Raw genomic sequence first — 18,706 nt, 5'->3', positions numbered from 1 at the left:
GGGGGCCGAGGCACTCACTGAGCATGCCCAGCCAGCCAATGGGGGCCGAGGCAAGCACTGAGCATGCCCAGCCAGCCAATGGGGGCCGAGGCATGCACTGAGCATGCCCAGCCAGCCAATGGGGGCCGAGGCACTCACTGAGCATGCCTAGCCAGCCAATGGGGGCAGAGGCGCGCACTGAGCATGCCCAGCCAACCAACTTCCAGAACGTTCAGTGGGGAAGCCATTGGCCGCTGCTGGCGCACCTCCTCTGCTCTCTGGCTGCTGCTGGTGTCCCTGCCGCCCGCGCTGATCCCTCCGGGAGAAGCACTTCGTGGGAAAGGTAGTGGCTGTACCCCTGGGGGTCCCTCCTCCCATCTCCTGCCGGTCCCACAGCCTCCAACCAGAGAAGGCTGCGCTTCCTTGGGGAACGCCGGGAGCGGGGCCCATTTTGCAGTTTCCACACCGGCCGTGGGTGGAGGCCGAAGGGCACGATGGCTTTAGAAGGGCCTGGTCACTGGGGAGGAGGCCGCCCCGCGAGGCTTGGGAGGGCCCTGCGACCCTGGGCTGCAGCGATGGGGACAAAGGCCTTTTGGACAAGGACAGGAGGTGTTGTGGTCAGTTAGGTGTCACTCGAGGACTGATTATAATGCACAAGGGACTGATTTTCGACAAGCAGATGGGGGCTTCTCGGGGGCCCGGCCGAGTGGTGAGCTGCTCCCTGGGAAGTGAAGCCAGGGAAACAGAGGCCGTGGCCGCTGCAGCCTGTTGGGCCCGTGTGTCCCGGGCCCCCTTTTGGAAGTTGTCCTGGAGACGAGAGAAAGCACGTTGCTGACGGGGCAGAAGGACAGAGAAAGCTCCCAGGAAAAGGCATTTATGGATAGACAGGGCTTTTAGGAGAAATAGAAACCTGGTGGTGAGATCTTGCAGGCGTTTCTCACAGTCCTGGGAAAGGCGCCAGGACGCTCAGGCTGTTGCATCAGAGGCTGGTCTGTTTCCCTTGAGGGAGTGTTGACCTTCTGCCTGGGAGCTTCCCAGTTCCCGCTCTGGAGGAGCCAGCGCTGACGTGACCTCAGAAGCCATTCAGAGCAACAGTGTTTTCCTTGTGCTCCGGCCCCTTGGGCTATGGAGCCAGTGTGGTGTGTTTAAATGGGAACAGAGCGTGACTCACTGTCAAAACAAAAATAAGAGTCTTCCTTTCACTTGTGAAAGGAGAAGTTTCTCTCATGGTGAAATCCCCAGGCCTGTTTGAACTTCCTGCCATGGGGACTTCCCCTCCTCCTGGCAGCTGCTGCTAGTATGGGGCTGAAGGGTGCTGATTTGAAAAGGGCTTATTTCTTGAAAGTCTCAGAGGTCCCTTCTTAGCATTCTGACTTTCCTTTCTTCCTCTTTTCTCCCCATTCAGGGAGTCATTCCTTTCTTCCAAAATATTATAGTACTAGAAGCCCGGTGCACGAAATTCGTGCACGGCAGGGGGTTGTCCCTCAGCCCAGCCTGTATCCTCTCCAATCTGGGACTCCTGGAGGGATGTCCGACTGCCCGTTTAGGCCCGATCCTGGTGGGATCGGGCCTAAACGGGCAGTCGGACATCCCTCTCACAATCCAGGACTGCTGGCTCCCAACTGCTTGCCTGCCTGCCTTCCTGATTGCCCCTAACCGCTTCTGCCTGCCAGCCTGATCACCCCCTAACCACTCTGCTGCCAGCCTGGTTGATGCTTAACTGCTCCCCTGCCAGCCTGTTTGCCCCCAACTTCCCTCCTCTGCCAGCCTGGTCACCCCTAACTGCCCTCTCCTGCAGGGTTGATCACCTCCAACTGCCCTCCCTTGCAAGCCTGGTCCCTCTCAACTGCCCTTCCTTGCAGGCCTGGTCCCTCACAAACTGCCCTCCCTTGCAGGCCGGGTGCCTCCCAACTGTCCTCCCCTGCTGGCCATCTTGTGGTGGCCATCTTGTGTCCACATGGGGGCAGGATCTTTGACCACATGGGGGCAGCTATATTGTGTGTTGCAGTGATGATCAATCTGTATATTACTCTTTTATTAAATAGGATAGAGGCCTGGTGCATGGGTGGGGGCCAGCTGGTTTGCCCTGAAGGGTGTCACAGATAAGGGTGGGGGTTCCCTTGGGGTGTGGGGCAGCCTGAGCGAGGGGCCTGTGGTGGTTTGCAGGCCGGCCACGCCCCCTGGCAACCCAAGGGGAGGCCCTGGTATCTGGAATTTATTTTCCTTCTACAATGGAAACTTTGTAGCCTGGAGCGGAGCCAAGCCTGGGGCTCTGGCAGCCATTTCTGTGGCAGTTAATTCACCTTCTACAATTGAAACTTTGTAGCCTTAAGTGGGTGGGCCCGGCCAGGGTGTGCAGAAAGCTTTGCTTTCCCTGTTGCCGCCGGCAACCCTGGCCTGCTCTCTCAAGCTCCATTCTGCCGCCATTTGTTTGAATTTGTTTACCTTCTATAATTGAAACTTTGTAGCTTGAGTGGAGGCTTAGGCCTGCAACGGCTATGGAAAGCTTGGCTTCCTCTGTTACCTGGGAAACCTTGTTCTCTGTGGCTGTAGCCATCTTGGATTGGGGTTAATTTGCATACTCACCCTGATTGGTTGGTGGGTGTGGCTTATGTGGTGGAGTGATGGTTAATTTGCATATTACCATTTTATTAGAGAGGCTAACTAGTGGCCCGGCACACAGATTTGTGCACATTGAAAAGAAATTAATTAGAAGAAATCCTGTATAATAAAAGCCTAATATGCAAATTGTCCCCTCAACTGGGAGTTCCACAAGGAGATTGACCAGGGGTGGCAGCAGCAGACAGCTGTGGGAAGGGAGACCCTGGCCGGCAGCTGCTAGGGACCCTACTTGTGCATGAATTTCTTGCACCGGGCCTCTAGTATTTTAATATCGCTATTCGCCTTTTCTCTATAATAGAAGTATCACAGATGAAAGAAAATTAGTAAAAATATGAAAATAATATATAAATTGATTAATAAATAAACAATAACAACATGATATAATAGCAGACATGATATAAAAACAACAAAAACATGATATAAAAACAATATTGATAAAAATAATGATTGATAAATTGATTAAACTTATTCTAATATCTCCCTGTATACCACATTAAGAGTAAAAACACTTACAGAGTGCTTGACTACTTTCCCTTGTGATGAAATATTTACAACTTTAAGGCCACATGCTCTTTGAACTCGAGAGAAAGCAACATATAACTGACCATGTCTGAAAACAGGTTCAGGTAGGAATATTCCTACTCTGTCTAGAGTTTATCCTTGTGATTTTTAAATAGTCATTGCAAATTCTGGCATCATGGGAAACTGTCTTTGAATTAATTTAAATGGGAGACCAGTGTCAGACGGGAACAAATCAATTCTTGGAATCAAAACAACCTCTCCTTCCGCAGATCCTGTTAATACTTCAGCTTTGATTATGTTAGGTTTAATCTTTTGATAATAAATCTAGTACCATTACAAAGACCCCATTTACTATTAAGATTTCTCAGTAGCATGATGATTGCACCTACTTTCAATTTTAATTTATGACACGGCATTTTAAATTGCCAGTGCGCATCATGTACTGGCCAGTCAGTTGGTTGGACGGTCAGATGGATGATCGGTCACTTAGCCTTTTATATATATGGATAAGATGGCTGCAAGCAAATCATAGCTGTGGGGTTTCATGTCCTGTGTGCCTCTCAGGTAACAGAAGGGAACAAGGTCTTCCTTTACTGACCTTAATATCTGGCCTGGTTGGTTTATGTTTTTTATATAAAGCTTAAGGACTGGATTAAATCTGTGAATAAACTATCCTGAAAGGGAATGTCTGGACATCCTTTAGAGGACAACTGTGGCTAAATGTTGGCCGTGGCACAATATTTTTGCTCTGACTTTTGGCAAGTTAGCTTACAGTTTGATGACATATAACCATAGTCATTAAGAAGCTGCTACCTAACTTGAAGAAATGATTCTGAAAATGGAGAAAAATAATTATTTCAAATGCCCATATTTATTTGACAGAATACTTTCCAGAAAGACTAGACTAATTTTGTAATGCTCCCATCATTATGTAGATGTACCAGTTTCCCAATCCGTGCAGCACTGCTTGGTGGCCCAGAGGCCCACGCTGTGTCCTGGCCTGTGGCATCCGACTGTGCTCACCGCATCTCCATGTGGGGACTTGGGCGCAGTGACTTAGGAGGAAAGGGGCACGCAGGGGCCTGGGGGCCCAGGTACTGCCCAGGGCCCAGAGGTCAGCTGGGACCTGCCCTTCAATGCCAGACCCTCACACTTCGATCACCAGCCAGACCTAGGGACTGCACCTGTGCATGAATTTCATGCACTGGGCCAATAGTTTTTATATAATACTGATTTCTGTTTATTTCTATATATAATACTGGTTTCTGTTTATTTCTATATGATGTAGATAATGCCATAGTTGATTGTTTTAAACTATTGCCTGATTTTGTATAAAGTATTAATTTAGGTTATTTGATCTTCCAACAATATCTAACTATCCCAACCAAAGTTTGTTAAATTAGGATTTTTCTCCAGTTACAATCATAGTGGCTGGGGCTAGAGTCATCTGGACACCTGAAATGGAATCACAGGCCTTCTTTTTCCAGCATTATAACCGAGGTTATTAAATGGCTTTTGAACACTACTCTATGTGGCTTCTCTAGCAATATAGCCTAGTCAGTGGCAGAAGCAACTTCTGCTGCCACCACTGCTGCTTTTGCTCCTCCTGTACTTCCTCCTCTTCCACTTCCTTCACTTCTTTCCCCTCCATCATTTCTTCTTTTCCTTTTCTCTTTCCATTCCTTCTTTACTATGTAGTTGCTTTTACCATTGTCTCTATTTCTTCATACAGCTTCTATTGACTTTCATTTTAGCCTGTCCACTTTTACTGTCTAGTGTTCTTTCTTTTTTTTTTAAATATATATTTTATTGATTTATTACAGTGAGGAAGAGAGAGGGATAGAGAGTTAGAAACATCGATGAGAGAGAAACATCGACGAGCTGCCTCTTGCACACCCCCCTACTGGGGATGTGCCCGCAACCAAGGTACATGCCCTTGACCGGAATCGAACCTGGGACCTTTCAGTCCGCAGGCCGACGCTCTATCCACTGAGCCAAACCGGTCTCGGCTGTCTAGTGTTCTTTCATTTTATTCTGAAGGACTCCCTTTAACATTTCTTGTAGGGCAGTTCTAATGGTAATGAAGCTTCTGTTTATCTGGAAATGTCTTAATTTCAACAAGGATATTCTTGAAAGATAGTTTTGCTGTCACCGGTTTTGCTCAGTGGATAGAGTGTCTGCCTATGGACTGAAGGGTCCAAGGTTTGATTCTGGTCAAGGTCATGTACCTTGGTCGTGGGCACATCCCCAGTAGGGCTGTGCAGGAGGCAGCTGATAGATGTTTCTAACTCTATCCCTCTCCCTTCCTCTCTGTAAAAAATCAATAAAATATATATTAAAAAAAGATAGTTTTGCCAAAAAATGAAATTTTGGTTGACAGATTTTTTTTTTCCTTTTAGTTTCTTGAATACATCATCCTACTGTCCTCTTGCCTCCACGGTTTCTGATGGGATGTTGGTTGTTAATCTTATTAAGGATCCCTTTTATGTGATGAGACACTTTTCTCTTGATGCTTTCAAGATTCTCTTTGTCTTCGAGTTTTGACAGTTTGACTACTATGTATTTCAGTATAGATCTTTTTTGAATTTATTTTGCTTAGAGTTTATTGAGCTTCTTGAATGTATAGATTCATATATTCCATCAGATTTTGGAAATTTGGGGCCATTATTTTTATGAATATTCTTTCTGCCCCATTTCTCTCTTTTTGTTCTTCTGGGGCTCACATTATGAGTACTATGACTTGGTGCTTTCTCATAGGTCCCTTAAGGGTTTATTCACTTTTTTTCATTATTTCTTCTGCTCCTCAGCTCAGACTCAATAATTTCAATGGTCTTATCTTTAAATTTTAAATTTGGTGATACTTTCTTCTTGGCTCCAAATTGCTAGTAAACCCCTCTAGTGAATGTTTCATTTCAGGGTTTTTTGTTTCTTTTTCTTTTTCTTCTTCTTTTTCTTTTTCTTCTTCTTCTTCTTCTTCTTCTTCTTCTTCTTCTTCTTCTTCTTCTTCTTCTTCTTCTTCTTCTTCTCCTCCTCCTCCTCCTCCTCCTCCTCCTCCTCCTCCTCCTCCTCCTCCTCCTCCTCCTTCCTCTTCCTCTTCCCCTTCCTCTTCCTCTTCCCCTTCCTCTTCTCCTTCTTCTTCTTCTTTTTTTTTTTTTTTACTTTCAGCTCCAGAATTTCCTTTGGCTCCTTTTATTAATTTCTCTTTATTGGTATTCTCATTTTGTTTATATATCATTTTTCCAATTGCCTTTTTGTTAAATTGAATTTATTGGGGCTACATTGGTTAATAAAATTATGTGGATTTCAAATGTACAATTCTATAATACATTATCTGTATATTGTATTGTGTGGTCACCACCCAAAGTCTAGTCCCCTTCTGTCCTCATTTTTCTCTTATTTACCCTCTTCTACCTGTCTCCATCACCTTTTCCCTCTGATAATCACCATACTGATGTTTGTGTGTATGAGTTGTTTGTTTTGCTTAATATCTTCACCTATTTTTACTTAGCTCCCAACACCCTCCCCCCATAGCTGTCAGTCTGTTTTCTGTATCTACCAGTCTGTTCATTTCTTGTTTGATTGTCTATTTTGCTTGTTAGATTCCACATATTAGTGCAATCATATGATATTTGTTTTTCTTTGAATGGTTTATTTCACTTAGCATAATACTCTCCAGGTCCATCCAGGCTGTCACAAAAGATAAGATTTCCTTCTTTTTTTATGGCTGAGTAGTATTCCATTGTGTAAATGTACCATAGCTTTTTTTATCCACTTATTCATTGAAGGGCACTTGGGTTGCTTCCAAATCTTGGCTGTTGTACATAATGCTGCAATGTACATAAGGGTGCATATATTCTTTTGAATCAATGTTTTGGGTTTCTTTGGATATATTCCAAGAAGTGGAGTTGCAGGATCATAAGGAAGTTCCATTTTTAATTATTTTACTTCGTTATTACATGAGCTTTTCTTAATAAAACATCTTTTTTTTAAAAAAATATATTTTATTTGTTTTTCACAGAGAGGAAGGGAGAGGGATAGAGGGCTAGGAACATCGATGAGAGAGAAACATCGACCAGCTGCCTCCCGCACGCCCCCTACTGGGGATGTGCCCGCAACCAATGTACATGCCCTTGACCGGAATCGAACCCGGGACCTTCCAGTCCGCAGACCGACGCTCTATCCACTGAGCCAAACCGGTTTCGGTAATAAAACATCTTTAAGATGAGAAGTCCTATTACCACACAGTTTAGAGTGGCACATTCATGGTTTAGTCTCAATTTATCCTTTATTTCATTTAAATAAATTATAACTTTGATTTCTGTTCCTCTCTCATGATTGCAAGAATACAGAGCATTTTTTATTTTATCTTTAAAATTCTTACCTTGTTTGTATCTCTACAGCATGTTAGTGATATTTATATGTTCCCTTGATTTAACACATTATATTTCTACTAAATGTATCTAAAACATTTATCACTTCCAACATAATAGATTTCTTTTTTGATCTGCATTACTTACAAACACTATATTATCTGAATATTAGTATTCCCTACCATTAATTGTTGGTGACATTTAGTTTATATCAGGCGTCCTCAAACTATGGCCTACGGGCCACATGCGGTGTTTTTGCTGTTTTGTTTTTTTACTTCAAAATAAGATATGTGCAGTGTGCATAGGAATTTGTTCATAGTTTTTTTTAAACTATAGTTCGGCCCTCCAACGGTCTGAGGGACAGTGAATTGGCCCCCTATCCCCACCCTCCCCTACCCTCTCTCTGAGGCCCGACAGTCCGATCGATGCCTTCTTGTTTCTGGGTCTGTTCTTGTTCATCAGTCTATGTTGTTCATCATTTCCCCTAGATGAGTGAGATCATGTGTTACTAGAAATATACTTATAAGGATCGAATGTGAGACGAGCAATAATAGTTATGCTGACAGGCAAATGAATCAGTCTATAGTGAGTTTCTTTCTGGACCAACAGTTCTTTTGAGACCCAATTTCAATGTCCACCAGTTCCTTATGTGTACATGTCAGCACTGACTTTTCAGTTCTGGATGGTGGACAAATGGTGGTAATGCAGGTCCGACTCCCTCTGGTTTGGTCTCGCCCGGACCCAGGGGCGCGGCCTCACCCGGACTCAGGGGCACGCGGCCTCACCTGGACCCGGGACCCAGCATCACCCAGGCCCTGGGGCGCTTGGCCTCACCCGGACCCAGGGGCACGTGGCCTCACCCGGACCCAGGGGCACGTGGCCTCACCCGGACCCAGGGGCACGTGGCCTCACCCGGACCCAGGTGCATGCGGCCTCACCTGGACCTGGGATCCAGCCTCACCCGGACCCAGGGGCGCATGGCCTCACCTGAACCCAGGGGCACGTGGCCTCACCCGGACCCGGGGGTGCGCAGCCTCACTTGGTCCCAGGGGCGCGTGGCCTCACCCGGACCCGGGGGCGTGCGGCCTCACCCAGGCCCAGGACCCAGCCTCACTCGGAAGCAGGGGCGCGTGGCCTCTCCTGGACTCAGGGGCGCGCGGCCTCACCTGGACCCAGGGGCACGCGGCCTCACCCAGGCCCGGGTCCCAGCCTCACCCAGACCCAGGTGCATGCGGCCTCACCTGGACCCGGGATCCAGCCTCACCTGGACCCGGGAGTGCGCGGCCTCACCTGGTCCCAGGGGCGTGTGGCCTCACCCGGACCCAGGGGCGTGCGGCCTCACCCGGACCCGGGATACAGCTTCACCTGGACCCAGGGGCACATGGCCTCATCTGGACCCAGGGGCGCGCGGCCTCACCCGGACCCGGGGGCACGCGGCCTCACCCGGTCCCAGGGCCGCGCAGCCACACCCGGACCCAGGGGCACACGGCCTCATCTGGACCCAGGGGCGCGCAGCCTCACCCGGACCCGGGGGTGTGCGGCCTCACCCGGGCCCGGGACCCAGCCTCACCCGGACCCAGGGGCGCGGCCTCACCCGGACCTGGAACCCAGCCTCACCCGGACCCAGGGTCGCGTGGCCTCGCCCGGACCCGGGACCCAGCCTCACCCGGACCCAGGGGCGTGCGGCCTCACCCGGATCCAGGGGTGCGTGGCCTCGCCTGGACCCAGGGGCGCGCGGCCTCACCCGGACCCGGGTCCCAGCCTCGCCCGGACCCAGGGGCGCGCGGCCTCACCCGGACCCGGGACCCAGCGGGGCTTCGACTTCCCGATCCCAACTCCCATCGGTCAATTCCTTCTCAGCAATTCCTCCGGCCATTTTCTCAAAGTTCCGGGGCGGCTGCCGCGGAACTCGCTTGGCGGCGGGCTCGGCGAGGCTCCGGTGCGCCCGGTGCACGGCGGCGGGCTGGTCCGAGGTCGCTGCGACGGCGCTCGGGTCTGCAGCGGTGGCCGGTCGCCGGGCGAGCGCTCCTGGATCCGGGACCCCGCGGGGCCTCGTCTTCCCGGTCCCAACTCCCATCGGTCAATTCCTTCTCAGCAATTCCTCCGGCCATTTTCTCAAAGCTCCGGGGAGGCTGCTGCGGAACTCACTGGGCAGCGGGCTCGGTGAAGCTCCGGTGCGCCCGGTGCACGGTGGCGGGCTGGTACAAGGTCGCTGCGACGGCACTCAGGTCTGCAGCGGCGGCCGGTCACCAGGCGTGCACACCTGGCCACTTCCAGGGTGCAGAGATTCTCGAAGGACTCGGAGGTCAGCAAGCATGGAATCTCCCATCCCATGTCCCCCAGGGGCTCGTCTGTCCGTGCTTGGCAGCGAGTGGAGCCTTCCCCTCAGCCGGAGACCGCCGGGGGAACCGCACCGAGCATGTTCCAGGCCGCCATTGTGTCGCCAGAGCCGTAGTTTTTAAAGTGTGGTCTTTGGCTCACCGGCATCATCATCATCCCGCGTACCCCTCTCTTTTATTCTAGTTGTAGAGCATCTGCTCAGCCAGCCCTCTGGTGGTTCTGGATGGTGTCTGCTCTGTTTTCCAGTTGTAGTTTCAAAATTGTTGTGGTAGGCAACAATCAGGTGTCCGCCCTATGCCGCCATCTTGGTCCTTCTTTCAGTAAATACTTATTAAGTTGAATTTGAATTGAGAATATTCCAGAAATCTTTCTCTTTCATCTTATATAACAATGTAAAGGAGGTCTGTAATTTCTAACAATAGAGAAAATTAGTGCCTCAGTGGTTCTAGAGTTAAAAAAAAAAAGTGTGTTATTATGGTTAATAAAATAGCCTGGGTAGTCTTTGAAATTGTATAAATACCTTGGAAATAAGAACCAGTAATATCTCTTTTAAGGCCCTGATCATGAAGTCAGCCCAAGTTTCTTAAATAAATGCCCAAACTAGCCAGGTATTTATGTCTAGTGTCATTTGCATGTGAGATTACCCAGACATGAAGCATGTATATTGGTGTTCCTATGGCCTGAAGGGAATGCTCTGCAAACCGATCTGGTCTTTTCAAGGTCTGTGATGAATTAGGACAGAGTCATTCATGGCTTTTAACATTTGGAGGTTATAGAACTGTGAGAATCTGATATATGTACATTTATACATTTTGCATATAGTTTTAGGGAAGTTATTGAACCCTAAAAAATCACACATCCCAAGACAATACATTCTGCTCTGCTAATGATGGAATTGCAGAGACTCTTTAACTTTAAGTTTTCTTCTCCCCTCCCCTCCCCCTTTCCATTCTAAAGTTAACTGAGGGAGTTTCTTCCTTACACCTGAGTCTAGAAATGAAATGGCCAAGCTGTTCTGTTACTAGTTAGATGTGAGTGTCCTGGGAAAATGTTGGGTAATACGTAAACAACATACTTGTCTCTATCACAAGTGGAAATGAGACAAATTTTTCATTTTTTGGAATAAAGTGTCTCTTGGGATGAAACCCTGGAGGGTATGGATTTCCCCTCCTCTTAACAGCTGCTGCTATTAAAGCATTAAGTTTCATTTTGAAATGGGCTTTATTTTTGAAAATCATATAAGCTCATGCCTAAAACCTTAATTCACACAGGGGCTCTCATAATCTAGTAAGCTGTTTGCCAATACACATGTTAGATATTTTAATGGGAGAAGTTTACTATTCCTTCTGTTGCCTGTCTGGTGATTCAACAAAACTAATAAGCTTCTCTTTATTTTAAAGTTTACTTTCTACTAAGGTTTAAGGACTATCTAATGTCTGTCCTTGGAGGGAACACCAATTTCCAAAGGAATCTAATAATGACAAATGTCAGTAATTCATTTATTAATTCACTAAATAAGTATTTATTGAGCATTACTGTGCACCCACTCCTCTTGTAGGTACCAGGAATACTGTGGTAAATAAGACAGGTGTAGTTCCTGTTCTTGTAGAACTTTGTGGGGAATAGAGAATACAAAGATCTCTGTATATAAAAGCCCAGCGACTGAACAGCAGAACGACCAGAACGACTGGTCACCCAGTCGCTATCACATGCACTGACCACCAGGGGGCAGATGCTCAATGCAGGAGCTTCCCCCTGGTGGTCAGTGCATTTCCACAGTGGGAGCATCTGACCGGTAGGGCGGGTCCACAGCCACTCAGCTGACCGGGATGAGTGGCGCTCCCACAGTGGGCCAATCCCCAAAGGCCATGCCCCCCACCAGTGCATGAATCCCATGTACCGGGCCTCTAGTAAAGAAATAAATGTATATATTTACAGATAGTGGGTAAAGGCTATAAAAAATTAAAAGAGGGTAAAGAGATTGAGTAACAGAAATGGTGCTATTTTTAGCATATTGGTGAGGAAAACATTTTCTGAGAAGGTAATTTGAGCAGAGACCTGAATAAAATGGAGTGAGCTATGTAAATATGTTTGCTGTGCTTGAGAAGCAATAGGAGGCCAGTTTGGGTGGAGTAGAAAGGTGGAGGGGGAGAGTAGCAGGAATGAGGTAGGAGAGTTATATAGAGGTTTACAGACTATGAGGAAGATTTGGGATTTTATTTAAAGTGTGATGCTATACTATTGGAAGGATGAGACCAGGAGAGAGCCACAATCTCATTTTTAAAAGTATTATCTTGGCTGTTGTGTATAGAATAAATGGTAGCCGGCAAGAGGGTAAGCAGGAAGACTAGTAAAAGCAAACACTATTATCTGATGACCTGAAATATATCCAGTAATAGTTTAATGATGTTTAACACAAGCCACTCATTTTTAGCCTAGCATGGAGGAGGTCTGGTATGTATATAACTCTGTTTTCAGTTCAAATCTTTCTCAGAGATGAGTAATTTAATGAAGGTCATTGAAAACATAAATCCTAGCCTTTTAAGATTAACATAATTTAATTTAGTGTCTTTGAAAATTGGTTTCCATTTGCTTAAAAGTTTTCCTTCTGATAAAAATGGGTTTCTATTTGCTTAAGATGTTTCCTTCTGATTAAAAACAGTAAAAATGTTCTTTGTAGAAAATTTGGAAAATAGAAGCAAAAGGAAATAAAAGCACTTATAATCCTATGATATAGAAATTTTTTTCTGGCATTTTAAGTTTTCTTTTTTTCTTTATTAAGGTATTACATATGTGTCCTTATCCCCCCTTTGCTCCCTCCCCCCCCTCCCCCACCACTCATGCCCTCACCCTCCTGGTGTCTGTGTCCATTGGTTAGGCTTATATGCATGCATATAAGTCCTTTGGTTGATCTCTCCCCCTTACCCCCACCCTCCCCTACCTTCCCTCTGAGGTTTGACGGTCTGATCAATGCTACTCTGTCTCTGGATCTGTTTTTGTTCATCAGTTTATGTTGTTCATTATATTCCACAAATGAGTGAGATCATGTGATATTTATCTTTCTCTGACTGGCTTGTTTTGCTTAGTGTAATGCTCTCCAGATTCATCCATGCAGGTACAAATAGTAAGAATTCCTTCTTTATTACTTCAGCATAGTATTTCATTGTGTAGATGTACCACCGTTTTTTAATCAACTCATAAACTCAAAATGGATAAAGGACTTAAACGTAAGACGGGAAACCATAAAAATATTAGAGGAATCCACAGGCAGCAAAATCTCAGACATATGCTGAAGCAAATTCTTAACCAATACAGCTCCTAGGGCATTGGGAACTAAAGAGAAAATAAACAAATGGGACTACATCAAAATAAAAAGCATCTGTACAGCAAAAGAAACCATCAACAAAACAACAAGAAAGCCCTCTGCATGGGAGAACATATTTGCCAATGTTATCACTGATAAGGGTTTAATCTCCAACATTTACAGGGAACGCATACAGCTTAACAAAAGGAAGATAAACAACCCAATCAAAAAATGGGTAACGGACTTAATAGATACTTTTCGAAAGAGGACATAAGGAAGACTAAAAGACATATGTAAACATGCTCAAAGTCACTAATCATCTGAGAGATGCAAATCAAAATGACAGTGAGTTACCATCTCACACCTGTCAGAATGGCTATCATCAACAAATCAACAAATGACAAGTGCTGGCAAGAATGCCGAGAAAAAGGAACCCTTGTGCACTGCTGGTGGGAATGCAGACTAATGCAACCACTGTGGAGAACAGTATGCAGTTTCCTCAAAAAACTAAAAATGGAACTCCCATTTGACCCAGTGACCCCACTTCTAGGAATATATCCCAAGAAACTAGAAACACCAATCAGAAAGGATATATGCACCCCTATGTTCATAGCGGCACAATTCACCATAGCTAAGATTTGGGAAATAGCCTAAGTGCCCATCAGCAGATGAGTGGATTAGCAATATTTTAAAAATTAACTCTTGACAGTTATTTATCTTAGCAACATTTCTGGAAGATTGCTCTTTCTACTTTTCTTTTTATAAATGAGGACACAGAGGCCCAAGTGGAGTTTAATGACTTGTTCAGAATCACCAGAGTAGTTATTGTCATATTCTTACTGCTCTATTGAGGTTGTCAGCCAGCCCTTAATGAGAGGGAGAACATTGTCAATTATTAAGATCCAGATGTAGAACAGTGAATTAACTAAATATGGCATGACAAAGAAAATTAACAGACAGAAATACAATCCTTTTCCCCTTCCCATTCTTTGTAGGCTAGTGTTCTTAGGTCAGGTTGCAACATTTTCATCATTGTGGGCCATATATTTCCCCAGGAAAAGAGATTCTTCCCCTGAGATTTATAACAAACCATATAACAGTAGATGTTTCCACTTAGCACTGTGGGCATTAAATTTTATTTACATAGAACATGGTAAACTTTCTGCCCAGAAAAGGAATAATTCTTCATCTCTGATATGACTTCCCTAAGGAGATAACCTTTTATTTTTTTAAATCTCTGTCTAGACTTCTTCTTCTGAGCTAGATTTCTGCATGAACCTTGTTTTCTGGCTTTATTTTAATTTTTAAAAATATCATCTTATAATTTTTCTACTTGTGGTAGAGACGAATATACTTTCCCTTACAGTGTCTATCCTGCATTATAATGAAACTAGAGGCCTGGTGCATGAATTCGTGCATGGGTGGGGTCTGGCCAGTCCACCCCGATGGGGGCCCATCAGGCCGGGCTGGTGGGGGGAAGGGGCCTCGGGCTGTTGCAAGATCATTTTTGAAATTAATCTATGTTGTGTACAGTTTTACTTCATTTATTTCCACTGTTGTATAATATTCCATTAAATTAGCGCACTGTAATTTACTTGTTCATTCTATTTATGGGCATTTGGCTTGTGTCAAGAGTTTTGCTGTTATTAACAGTGCTGCTGTAACATTCTTATATAAGTCCTGTGCAAGAATTTATCTCTGTAGATACATAGCAGTAGAATTGCTAGGACATAGAGTGCACACATATGAAATTTTATAGGGTCATACCAAACTGTTTTGCAAAGTTGTCATAGCTATTTTCTCTTTCACCAGCAGTGTGTGTAGGGCAGGGGAGGGGGGGCATTCCTCATTGTTCTGAGTCCTTTCTAACACTTGGTATTATTCAACTTAAAAAACTTTGCCAAGCTGGTGATATGAAATGGTAAACCATAATGATTTGAATGCACGTGTCCCTAATTAATAAGGTTGGACATGTTTTTTAAAAAAATATATTTTTATTGACTTCAGAGAGGAAGGCAGAGGGAAAGAGAGATAGAAACATCAATGATGAGAAAGAATCATTGAGTGGCTGCCTTCTGCATGCTCCCTACTGGGGATCAAGCCCAAAACCTGGGCATGTGCTCTTGACCAGAATCGAAGCCCAGACCCTTCAGTCTGCAGGCCGACGCTCTATCCACTGGCCAAACCAGCTAGGGTGAGGTTGGATATCTTTTCATAAGTTAAGGGTGTGTGCCTTTTCCTTCTGTGACACTCCTATTCACTTCTGTTTTTCACTTTTCAAATGTTATCTATCTTTTCCTATTTTATTCATAGGGCTTTTAAAATATATTCTTGATACTAATAATTTGCCAACTAAATGAATTTTAAATATCTTCTTAGTGACTAAGTGGATATGGGAGTAGGGGAGAAGAAGGAGTCTCTGCTTTGGGTGGATGATGGTGCTAGTACACTAGGGACTATAATAGAGGAGGTGAAATAGATCTGGGGGAGAATGGAATGAATTTAATATATTTTGGAGTTTGATGTTCCTATGTGGGATCTGCTGGTGGAGATGTTTCATAGAAAGTTGGCTTTAAGGGTCTGAAGCTCAGGATGCGTCAGTTATGCCACATCAGTTCAGAAGGAACCTTGTATAATGGGCCTTTCAGAAGAGTACAGTTAGGAATATGGTAATTTCATTCCATCACCATTTATACCCTGTATGCCTTTTTCCACCCCCTCCCTCCCGCAGTCACCACACTGTTGTCCATGTTCTCTGTCTTTTAGGAATACGGTAATTTTCGAACTCATTTGTCCTCTACCCATCCCAACTTCTCTAGGCTATGGATTCTCCAACTTAAGCATCTCATGAAATAAATGTCCCAGTCAAATGACCCACCAGATACTTCATCATAGTTGTAATTAGTTTATTACTTTTTTGGTCTCTCCAGAGAGCACATCATTTTTATTTTGAAAAACAACCAGCATATTTGTCCTACATGATACACAAATGAAATATTTAGATTTAAAAATTTCTTCCTTTGCTCATTCATGCATAGAATTTATACAAGTTATTTTATAAACACTGAAAACAATGTAAGAAACATATGTCTAAGAATTCTACTTTGTATAGTCTTTCATTAAATAATACTGTTTCCACATACATTTTCAGACATTTCTAGCTTCTATGTATTTTAAATTATATATGTACACACACACACACACACACACACACACACACACACACGAGCATAAAACCACCAGAAGAATCTGAGCCCCTTTGAAGGATGGCAGTAGAAGCCCAGGGAGTAAAGATCTTTCTTTAAAAAGATATTGAATTATCATTTCGATTGCATTCTTCTTAGTTATTTGAGATTCTAAGAACTTTGGTAAGCCCAGAGGCAGAAAGATCCCTTAATAACATTTAAAAGGTACCAAAGGTGAAGAAAGCAGGGTTAGGATTTGGCACATTCACTAAGAATGTGACACCTAAGCATAGCTTATAATATAGTACCATGGCAGAGTTACTACTGAACAGCTCAGGATGATGAACCATCCACCTCCCTGCAGGAATAATAGCACCTAATTTGGTGACTGGTTCATCACCTTTTAGGAGAACTGCAATCCAGGGACAATTTGGGCTTGACATATACTGTATATAAGGAACTGATGGTCCATCCTTAGTAGTGCAGTGATTATGCTTCTCTCTGTGTTTGAGATCTTTTAGACCTGTAAGAGAAAGAAGATATAAAAGTTTGAAACTCTGGCTTCAATCTGTGTTCTACTTGAACTTACTGATTTCATAGATAACCCCAAGTGAGCTTTCCTGCTGCTACACAATCATTGTGGATTATAGGTGTTCCTTTTTAAGGCCAGGAAAGGCTTGGGGGAAGTTTGGCAGCTTTGCTTGGATAGTTATAGCTCTGCCTCAAGGTTGAAGTGACTCAACACTTTTAGAAAGGTAGTCAGGGTAACTTTTGATATCACAGAGATAGCACCTTGGTTTATAAATAACTGGAGGTAGAGGAGAGGGCATGTTGGTAACACACTTTTAAGCCAAGGATCCCACAGAAAAGCTCAATGCAAATATTTCTAACTTCCTAAGATTGGACATTTCTTAAAGGACAGTTATGCTGCAAGCAACAGCAAACCTACCTTTTCTTGTTAATTGCTTTCAGAATATTCTTGATGATCTTAGACTCTGGATTCAGACATATTTTCTCCCCATTCTTTTTCATTGTGGCACTATGGAAGTAAATAGGAGTGAAAATATATAAAATATGTTGGGCCAATAAACAGATGGAATATACAGTTTTTTAAATATTTAAGTTTCATTCTACATGTTCCCCTTTGCTATACAGAAATCTTAGAATCATCATAAACCCTTTACTGCTTTTGTGATCAATAAATATTTTTATGTGATTACAGCCAGGAAAATTATCATCAGATGATATTCTACTCACATGATCTCAACATGTGGACAAGATGGACTTGCAGGGATCATTTCAAGTTTTTTTAAGGACCTTGGATTAACAGATTGATGACTAATATTGATGCAGCTACAGCGTGTAGTTCTATTGATAGGTATTCCTGCAGAAAAAGAGACAGGTACAGCAGGGGAGGTTAGCACAGTTTTCATCTTAGGCATCCGATGTGCTTAGCAGAAAGTATAATCCCCTGTCATCACATAGTCAACTTGAGAAGGGATTATTCCATTATAAAACAGCTCTGAATGATTAATTAATCAATTATCTGAAAGAATGTAATTGCAACTTGTTGATTTTAAGATCATAGCATTGAGCATAGTTCATATGATTAATTAAGCTAACTAAGGGGATATCTGTGTCATCTTCTTTCTCCTCATTCCTTCACATTTTCTGTCTGTCTTTCCTTTCCCCTTCCCCTTTTGCTCCCACCCTCCTCCTCCTCTCATTTATTCCACTTGATTGTCTGATTATTAACTCTGTGACCAGAGGGAATCTCAGTTCCTTTACCCTTCATTCATAGGCAGGCTGTAAAACTTCTGCAAATACACTATTTCTATATTTGTAGAATTTATACCCAGTTCTATTTCTGACCTTACTTTAAATATCCCTTGGTGTTCCTTACCTTTAGTTCCACTCAGAGTCAGAAGGATGAGGCAGAAAATGAGAACAGCTCTTTGGTTCATGGTGCTGTGACTGGAGGTTCCTCTGCAGTAGGCTCAGAATGTCTATGCAGTTGAGGAATGTCTCAGAAAACACGGGGCTAGGATGCAGTATTTATCTGTAAAGGCACATTTCCTCTCTAACTCTGATTGGATAACATTACAGTTGACTCAGCAAAACCTGCCTTCTGTTCCTTGGGGAAGTCCCATGTTAAAGAATTGAAGGTATTATTTATATTGATTGTGGCTTCTGAGTTATGGAATTTCCCTCCTTCCCCTCTTTTCCATGAAAGTGAGTTAAGTTTCACTTTCCAAATCATGAACTATTTCTTGAAAAACAGAACTTCATTGCATGTAGAATTAATTTTTAAATGGATCTTTGATTTTCATCTTGAACCTCCTGAAAAATAAAAAGGTCAACTTAATCCTCAAGTTAAAGGCCTG

At 44.0% G+C, this 18,706-nt stretch overlaps 2 protein-coding genes across 3 annotated transcripts in view; one reads left to right on the top strand and one right to left on the bottom strand.

Moving 5' to 3' along the window:
- The first annotated feature begins 187 nt into the window (after nt 1–187).
- Nucleotides 188–18,706, top strand: part of ART3 (ADP-ribosyltransferase 3 (inactive)) — a 115,893-nt gene continuing 97,374 nt past the window's right edge. For both annotated transcript variants that reach the window (XM_079767274.1, XM_079767275.1), the window contains exon 1: nt 188–322. The gene's annotated coding sequence lies outside the window, so the exon portion shown is untranslated. The remainder of the gene's footprint in view (nt 323–18,706) is intronic.
- On the bottom strand, nt 16,754–18,341 carry CXCL10 (C-X-C motif chemokine ligand 10). Its single transcript, XM_079772606.1, has 4 exons — nt 18,226–18,341; nt 17,580–17,706; nt 17,272–17,361; nt 16,754–16,845 (listed from the first exon to the last, which is right to left on the bottom strand). The coding sequence occupies exons 1-4, from the start codon at nt 18,284–18,286 to the stop codon at nt 16,812–16,814; spliced, it is 312 nt and encodes a 103-aa protein (XP_079628732.1). The 5' UTR covers nt 18,287–18,341; the 3' UTR covers nt 16,754–16,811.

This window comes from Cnephaeus nilssonii (genome assembly GCF_951640355.1).
Source record: "Cnephaeus nilssonii genome assembly, chromosome: 1".
Classification (NCBI taxonomy): domain Eukaryota; kingdom Metazoa; phylum Chordata; class Mammalia; order Chiroptera; family Vespertilionidae; genus Cnephaeus; species Cnephaeus nilssonii.
Note: the sequence above shows the minus strand (reverse complement) of the source record. Positions and strands in the feature narration are given on the sequence as shown.